The 9,230-nt window shown below is 45.5% G+C and overlaps 1 protein-coding gene across 1 annotated transcript in view; it reads right to left on the reverse strand.

Moving 5' to 3' along the window:
- Nlrp8 (NLR family pyrin domain containing 8) overlaps window positions 1-9,230 on the reverse strand; it is a 56,833-nt gene that overhangs the window by 3,063 nt on the left and 44,540 nt on the right. The window contains exon 9 of the mRNA XM_013354506.1: window positions 5,261-5,425. Within this exon, the coding sequence (XP_013209960.1) occupies window positions 5,261-5,425 (165 nt within the window). The remainder of the gene's footprint in view (window positions 1-5,260; window positions 5,426-9,230) is intronic.

Genomic DNA, 9,230 nt, shown 5'->3' on the forward strand with positions numbered 1-9,230 from the left:
GATGCTCCAATCTGCACTTACACATGCATTCTATACAAGCTCTGCTGCGTGGCTTTGGGTGGGTGACCCACGAGGTGCTGGGTCACAGGCATTAAATGTTCATTAGTCGTCCTCAGTGCCTTAACTACCTTTATATGTGTGAGTTATCGGATTAGAGGCTTCAACTGTGTGTGCGCGTGTGTGGGTGCACATGCACATCAAGCGTGGGTGTCTTTACTCTGTAGGCACCTGCCCAGTTTTTGAAAAAATAAATTATGAATTTCGTTTTACGTCTGTGCGCATGCAGTCGCCCCTGGAGGCCAGAAGAGGACATAGGATCGTGGAGCTGGAGTTACGGGCAGCTGTGAGCCGCTTGCTGTGGGTGTTTCCAGTGAAACACTGGTCCTCTGCAAGAGCAGCAGGTGCTCTTAACCACAGAGTCATTTATCCGACCTCTGCTGCATTGGTTTGAACGGGAATGGTCCCATAGGCTCATATATTTGAATGTTTGGTTCTGCAGTTTGAGAAGGATTAAGAGGTGTGGGCTTGTTGGAGGAGCTTTCAAAAGCCCACACCAGGTACAGGCCTAGGCCCACCCTCCCTTCTGTGCGTCTATGGATCAGAGAGCTCTCAGCTACTGCTCCAGTTCATGCTTGCCTGCCATGATGATCACAGACTAACTCTGATGCTGTAAGCAAGCCCCCATTTAACGGCTTTCTTTTATAGTTTGCCTTGGTCATAGTGTCTCTTTATGGCAATAGAAAACAAGACATCCACTCACCTATTTTTTTTTCCTTGACAGGTTTTCTACTAAATCTGGAGTTCACCTAAGCCAAGAAAGACTTTGAAATCCAGCCTCTGCCCCCTAAGTGCTAAGATTGTAGGTGCATGCCATCATGTCCTATTTATTTAGTGCTGGGGACTGAATCCAGCTGGGGCTTTGTGTATGCTACCAATGAGCTACATTTTAACTTAATAATCATTTTCATTCGTTCAACATATTGTCCAAAAAAATATAATGCATCATCAGAAACTTACATTTTCTCTTTATATAAAGATACAGTGTATGTGTGAGTGTGTATGGCTGGTGTGGGATTCCCCTCTGTATGCTGTGATTACCACTGATAAAGAAACTGCTTTGGACCTATATATAGCAAAGCAGAACTTAGCTAGGTGGGGAAAAAATGAATGCTGGGAGAAAGAAGGTGGAGTCAGTAAGAAGCCATGCAGCCCCTCCAGAGACAGACGTCAGAACTTTACCCGGTAAGCCACAGCATCATGGTGATACAGATTAATGGAGATGGGTTAGTTTAAGATATGAGTTAGCCAAAAATATGCTTAAGCTATTGGCCAAACAGTATTACAAATAATATGGTTTCTGTGTTTTTATTTTGGGGCTGAGCAGCCAGGAACAAACAAGCAGCCTCCTCCTAAAACATATGGCTGTATATACAAATATGTATATTCAAATTATTTATTCATATATATGTATTTAACAATTTATTTAATTTTTATTTTATGTACATGAAGGTATCGGATTCCCTGGAACTGGAGTTAGACAGCTGTGAACTGCCACGTGGGTGCTGGGAACTGAACCCAGGTTCTCTGGAAGAACAGTCAATGCTCTTAACCACTCAACCATCTCTCCATCCCTGAATATTCTAATATATACATTAAAAATAGTGCCTCATCATTAATATACTAGCAGGCATTCATGAATGACCCAGATACTGTTTACCTACCCATAAGTGTATAAATGGTTACATTCTGTCTTCTGAAAGTTGCAGCTGAGCCAAGAAAATCTCTCACTTGCCACCAAAACCTGAGTTCAATTCCCTACACCCACATGATGGGAGGAGAAAACCCAAACCAGGAGGGTAGTCTTCTGACTTTCACAGGCCTGCCTCAGCTTCCTCAGACCTGAAATGTTCCCTCTAGGAGGGAGGAGGTGGCTAATGAGACCCAGGAGGCAAAGAAAAGATCAGACATCTAGGAGAACAGAAACTTGGAAGAGTCTGGAAGGCCAGTCCCCAGCAGTAAGAAAAGGAGTGTTAACAGCTGAGGGAGGAGGGCGCATCTGCAGAGAAGAGAGATTCCGGACCGTCCAGCTGTGCAGAGAGGAGAGATTCCGGATCGTCCAGCTGTGCAGAGAGGACAGATTCCGGACTGTCCAGCTGTGCAGAGGACAGATTCCAGACCGTCCAGTTGTGCAGAGAGGACAGATTTCGGACTGTCCAGCTGTGCAGAGAGGACAGATTCTGGATTGTCCAGATGTGCAGGAGAGATTCTGGATCATCCAGATGTGCAGAGAACTTTCCAGCGATGCAGCTGTTTATGCATCATCCTTGCCCCTTGTGAGTTACTCCTCACCCACACTCGTTAGTAACGCCCCCCAAAAATTCATTCATTCACCCAGTTGGACATTGGCGTGATAAATTTGTTCTATGGGTAGGTTCCATTTTTGCTGAATAGATATGTGTACAGCATCTTTCCAAAAAGTCTGCAAACTGTTTTTTCCTCTCCCAAAGAATAAATTAAGTAGCCATCCTTTTTTTTTTTAATTCTGTCACAGATGCAGGGTCATCTCGACAAATCAGAGGAAGTTAACTTACTGATATGAATTGATCCAATTATTATTATTAGTTTTTTTTCAAGATAGGGTTTCTCAGTGTAACAGCCCTGGCTGTCCTGGAACTCACTTTGTAGACCAGGCTGGCCTCAAACTCAGATCTGCCTGCCTCTGCCTTCCAAATGCTGGGATTAAAGGCGTGTATCACCACTGCCAGGCAACCCATCTTATTTTCTGAGGCAAGGTTCTCACTGAAACTGGAGCTTGCCATTTTGGCTTAGCTGGCCAGCAAGCTCCCAGGATTCACTTGTTTCCCCCTGCCCTGAGATGGAATTACAAGCATGAGTTGTCACACCTGGATTTTTATATGGGTTCTGGGGATTTGAACTCAGGTCCTCATGCTTGTTCACGGAATCATCCCCAGCCCATCTACCCAAACGGTTAAAAGGCTTCACAGCATGACTACCTTCTGTTCAGAATGTTCATCTTTACCCAGTACCTGATGAAGTTGCCTTGTTTCTCTATTTTCATCTGAGTATGAATCTCATTTCATGTAAGAAGTGATCCTGGACTTTTCATCCCTTTAGTGTGGTATAAGAATGTGCACAGTTCATTTGTACCAACATTTTGTTGCTTTTTTGTGTCCAAGATGACCCCAAAGATGACACGGTCCTCCTATCTCTACTCTCTAACTGTTGTGACTCTGGTGTGTGCCATCTCATCAGGGTTACACACCATTTTCGAGAATCAGAGACTTTTGCCCCCCTTCCTACCACCTCTTTGGTAGCTGATATGTGAAGAACTTTAAATATGTACTCACTGAATGTTAAATGAACAAATCTCACCTCTGACACATATTGTACCTTGGAAGATGCCCTATTTTAGCACCCAGCACGAGGACCTCATTTCACCGAGTGGCTTTCAGGACCAACCATAGGGCCTAGGAAGGTGTCAGCATATCGACAGTTCTACAGCTGGACCTACACCACGGACTCAGGAAACAGTATTTACATTTCATTGCCTTCCACACGGGGCTTCTTCAGAGCAAAAAGGTACTCACTGAGTTATTGCAGCTTCCTGATAGGGAGGACTGCACCTTAACCTAGGGTCTGTCTTGTGCAGGCTAGGCAGGGGCTCTACCACTGAGCCACACCCCTAGATCCTCACTGGGGGATTCTAGGCAGGGGCTCTACCACTGAGCCACACCCCTAGATCCTCACTGGGGGATTCTAGGCAGGGGCTCTACCACTGAGCCATGGCCCCAGTCCCTCACAGAGGGATTCTTGGCAGGGGCTCTACCACTGAGCCACACCTCCAGCCCTCACTAGGGGATTCTAGGCAGGGGCTCTACCGCTGGGTCATGCCCCTAGTCCTTCACTGGGGGAGTCTAGGCAAGAGTTCTACCACTGAGCCACACCCCCATGATGGGGATATCACACACACACACACACACACCTCCAACTTTTTCACTGGTGGTGTCAAAGCAAGAGCTTTACACCTGAGCCACATCTATAACACCTCACTGATGAATTTTGGGTAAGTGTTCTACTCCAGTGCCCCGCCCCCACACTGCCTTTTACTTTGAGGCAATATGTAATATATAACTAAGTTATCCATTTGGGCTTTAAACTTGTGATCCTTCTGCCTCAGGCTTCTCAGCTGGATTATAGGCTTGAACTCCTATATTTCACAATTCCTACAGTTTCTATGACCAGTTTATCTGCCCAGCCATGATATTGTTATTCTAAGTCTTTTTTTTTTTTCATTTTTGAGACAGGTTCTCTGTAGCTTTTGGTTCCTGTCCTGGAACTAGCTCTTGTAGACCAGGCTGGCCTCGAACTCACAGAGATCCACCTGCCTCTGCCTCCCAAGTGCTGGGATTAAAGGCGTGCGCCACCACTGCCCAGCTGTTATTCTAAGTCTTAAGTCTGTAGTTTGAGAATTCGTCTGATAAAATAATCTTTCTTATTCCTATCCCAAGCATGTAACCTAATTTAAGTTAAGTGATCAATAGGGAAAAATCATTCAAGCAGGGTTCTTTAATCGGGACCTTAAACTTCAGTTCTTCATCCTTGAGCCCAGAGGGCGACCCCCAACTAGGTAACAGTGTTCTGAATAACCAAACACCAGCCACTTTCTATACGTGATTCCAAGAACCCTTTGCAATGGTCTGCATTCTGCATATGATCTCTAGGAGCCAGGATTCTGAGAGATGACCCCAAGGTTCAGAACAGGAGGATGCACAGACTCCTTCCAGTAACAAATCAACTCTCGAGTCCATGCTTAGCATTCATGATGCCATTCTGTCAATCTCAACCAATCCATCCCGGGAGAGAAGTTCCTACCTGCTTCTCTCCCCGTACTTCCAGTCCATGAGGGACACTTTGTTAATTTCTACTGAATGAAGATGCAATGGATCACATTTCTTGTGGTCCAGACTCACACAGAAGAGGTGAACCCAAAAGAGTATTGGTGCCCCATTCTTATTAAGAGTTGGGATTGACAGCCAGGCTGTGGTGGCGCACATCCTTAATCCCAGAACTTGGGAGGCAGAGGCAGGTGGATCTCTGTGAGTTGGAGGCCATCCTGGTATACAATGCGAGTTCCAGGAAGTCAGGGCTATATATAGAGATACTGTGTCTCAAAAAACAAACAAAAAACCCCAACCCTCCCTCCCAAACAAAAACCAGACTTGACCCTCCCAATTCTCACGTTTATTTTCATCTCATTCTTGGCTTTCTTAGAGAGCATGAAGAGTTTCATGTCTTCAACGATGCAAATGATTATGCCCCAGAAGACAGGTCCTAGGTGATTCTCAAAGATGGAGGCTAGGTGGTCCGCAATGGTGGCATGATCCACACCAACGCTCACATTCACCTGTGGTCAAGCCTGAGCATTTTTCCTTCAGTAATTGCTTACACACCCCAAGTTCTTTCTTATCTAGCTCCCCGAGACACCACTGTAGAGTGTGGCTGGAGTAGAGGGAGGGTAGTGTGCCCCCCGTCAGAGCTCAGGCTTTGGGGGGAAGCAGACCTGTGGTAACACAGTGTGAGATGTGGGAGGCTCGGCAGGCTCGGCAGAGAACTGTGAAAGCTTCAAGTCGAATGACTGACCTCAGTCACATGAGGAAGGGCATCCTAAGGCAAGCCTACTTCACAGTGACAGGTCTCTGTAAATCTCACCCCAGTTACCCATCTGTCTGTCACTGGAATATAGATTCTGGGACATTCCAGTGGCTAGCTCCTTAGTTCCCTAAACACCACCCAGCACAGACCTGATTTAATGTCCTGCCCTCTTAGAGATCTCTGCCACAGTACTATACACAGAGAAAGTAGCAATAGGTCCCCAGCGATGGCTAACGACCAGGACCCACCTTTTCAGATCCGTTCCACTTGGGGACTGTTGATAAGTTACATAAAGTCTGTAAAGTTTGGCATTAAAAGGAACTCTAGCAGGGCAGTGGTGGCACATGCCTTTAATTCCAGTGCTCGGCAGGCAGAGGCAGGTGATCTCTGTGAACTTAAGGCCAGTCTGGCCTTCATGGAGAGTTCCAGGCCAGCCAGAGCTATAGAGAGAGATCCTGTCTCAAAAATAAAATCCTAAGAAACTCAAAGGCTAGCAAGATGACTCAGTAGGTAATGGAGCTTGTAGCCACGCCTGCTCTATCCATAGGACTTACACAGCGGAAGGAGAGAACTGGCTCTGGTCAGTTGTCCTCTGACCTCTATAAGAGTGCACACGTAAAATACAAATGAGCAAATATTAAAGCTATATCCAATAAATGACCTAAATGTGGATAAAAAGACTCTAAGAGCATGGCTCAGAGGGTAAAGGCCATCTGTCATAGAAGCCTTGTGTCCTGAGTTTGATCTCCAGAACCCGTGTAAAGGGGTAGAAAGACAGAATCTACTCCACAAAATCATTCTGATCTCCACATATATGACATGGCAGGTGTACATACACAGAAAAAAAATTTAAACACCAATCAAGAGACAATTTAAAACAGGATAAGGACCTGAACAGAAATCCCTCCGAAGTAGATGGGTAATGAACACACACAAATCCTGGTAACTGCCAGCAACCACAGAACAGAAATGGTTCCTCATCTGGCACTAACCCAATCTGTTTCAGGGCCATACAGTATTACATTTCTTCTTCTCTATGTGGCCTTTGACAGAACAATGTAGCAATCCCAAGAAATGCCCTCTTTGGGGCTAGAAGATGGATCAGTGATTAAGAGCACTGGCTGCTCTTCCAGAGGACCCAGCTTCCATTCCCAGCACTCACACGGCAGCTCACAATGGTCTGTAATTCAAGTTCTAGTGGATCTGACACCCTCATATAGACATACAGACTAAACAACGATGCATATAAAAACGGTCATTTTGGCTAGTCTGGTTTTCCACAACTCTAGCTTTGTGGTATAAAGTAAACAATTGGAGAGATCCCATATAACGAGAGTTTAAAGACTCAAGGGCAAATTGGAATTGCCTTGAGGTCCCATCTCACCCCAGTCAGAATGACTGTCACCAAGAAAAAAAATGGCTAGTGAGGATCTAGGGGAAGGGAGACCTTATTCACTGCTGGTGGAAACAGAGATTGGTGCAGCCATCTGTGTGGAGATTCCTCAAAAAAAAAAAAAAAAAAGATCTGCCGTATGATGTGTCTACATGGCAAGTAACTGAACCCATCCCCAAGGCTGCATATCTCCTCCTCTGAAAATGGAGAGCCCCCACCTCTCCTTGGTCATCATGACCAAGTGAATTCATTCAAGTGGCCAATAGGAGGGCTGTTGGGAGTCATTATAGACTATTTTGAGACAGGGTCTCACTCTATGATGGAGGAAGGTCATTGGTTAATTAAATAAAGAAGCTGCTTGCCCTGATAGGTTAAAACATAGATGGGAGGAGTAAACAGAACAGAACTCTGGGAGGAAGAGGAAGTGAGCTCAGAGACTCGACAGCTCTCCTCTCAGGGGCAGACGCCTCAGAGAGACAAGATGCTCCACTCTTGCGGGCAGAGGCGAGAGCTCTGCTCTCTGAGGCACAAGCAATGAAGCTCTGATCCAGGATGGACGTAGGCCAGAATCTCCCTGGTAAACCACCTTGTGGGCTACAGCAGATTATTAGAGATGGGCTAGTCCAGGTGCGAGAGTTAGCCTAGAAGAGGCTAGATAGAAATGGGCCAAGCAGTGATTAAAAGAATACAGTGTCCATGTAATTATTTCAGGGCATAAGCTAGCAGGCGGCCGGGGGCGGCCCAGGGTGCTGGGGACGCAGCCCCGCCGCTCATATTACTACAACTCTATGATTTTAGCTGGTCTAGAACTTGCTATGTAGACCAGGTTGGCCTTGAACTCAGATCTGCTGGTCTCTGCCTCCCAATCCAAGCATCAGGACTGAAGGCGTACATTACCACGACTGGCTCATCACTAGACTCCTGAATGACTCAAAAATGACACCTGTTCCTTGCCTCAAAAACAAAAAAAAAGTGAATTAACGATCCATTTAAGGTGAGGTTGGGGAGCCTTAAAACAACTACAGAGGGCCTGGAGAGACGGCTCAGAGGTTAAGAGCTCTGACTGCTCTTCCAGAGGACTTGGGTTCAACTGCATCCATATGGCAGCTCACAATTGCCTGTAACACCAAGATCTGACACCCCCACACAGATACACGTGCAGGCAAAACACCAATGTACATAAAAATAAGTTTTTTTTTTATTAAAATTAACTACTTAGTTCTGAAATGAATGACAACATAGGAGCTTTAAGACCAACAGAGTTCGCTTTTATAAGATTATGACTTCATCAAAAAAGTCCAAGAGATTTTTGGAAGTGCTAGAGATGATTGAAACCACGGCCTCATGAGCATGCTATTATTAGAGATTGAAGCCAGGATTCATGAATGCTAAGCACATACAACCACTAGGGATTGAAGCCAGGACCTCCTGACTGCTGTACACACACCACCACCAGAAGTCAAAGCATCATGCATGATATGCACACACTACCAGAGATGCCAGGGTATCACACATGCTAAGCACACACTACCACCAGAGATTGAAGTCAGAGCCTCGTGCATGCTTTGTATACACAACCCTAAGGATTATCAAAGTCTAAGAGGCCAATGATAATGGCACTGGGATTTGTCCCTACTGCATGTACTGGCTTTTGGAATTCTAGTCTATTTGGATGCACACCTTCCTAAGCCTGGATGGAGGGGGGGAGGGCCTTGGACTTCCCACAGGGCAGGATACCCTGCCCTCTCTTAGGACTGGAGGGGGAGGGAGGAAGAATGAGTGGGGGAGCTGGAGGAAAGTGGGAGCAGGGGAGGAAGTGGAAATTGATTGGTATTATTTATAAAGTAATAAAATAATCTGCTGAAAAAAAATTCCAACTGAAAACTAGTTGTAAAAACAAGGACATCAAGTTGGAAGGAAGACAGGTTTGGGGCCTCAAGGTGACACGCGAGAGGCAGAAGGGAGTGAATATGATCATGATACCTTTTAGGCATATGTGAAACATTCAAAGAATAAAAGTATTAAAAAGAAAAAAAATTGCTGTTTCCTAGAGCTGAGGAAAATAGATGCAGGAAAGGGTAAGATGTTTGTATGCACCAATCTCTTTTGTATGCACCAATGTCTTTTTTAAAATTTCATTTCAGAGCCAGGCGGTGGTGGCACA

Source organism: Microtus ochrogaster, unplaced genomic scaffold, assembly GCF_000317375.1.
Source record: "Microtus ochrogaster isolate Prairie Vole_2 unplaced genomic scaffold, MicOch1.0 UNK47, whole genome shotgun sequence".
NCBI classification, from domain to species: domain Eukaryota; kingdom Metazoa; phylum Chordata; class Mammalia; order Rodentia; family Cricetidae; genus Microtus; species Microtus ochrogaster.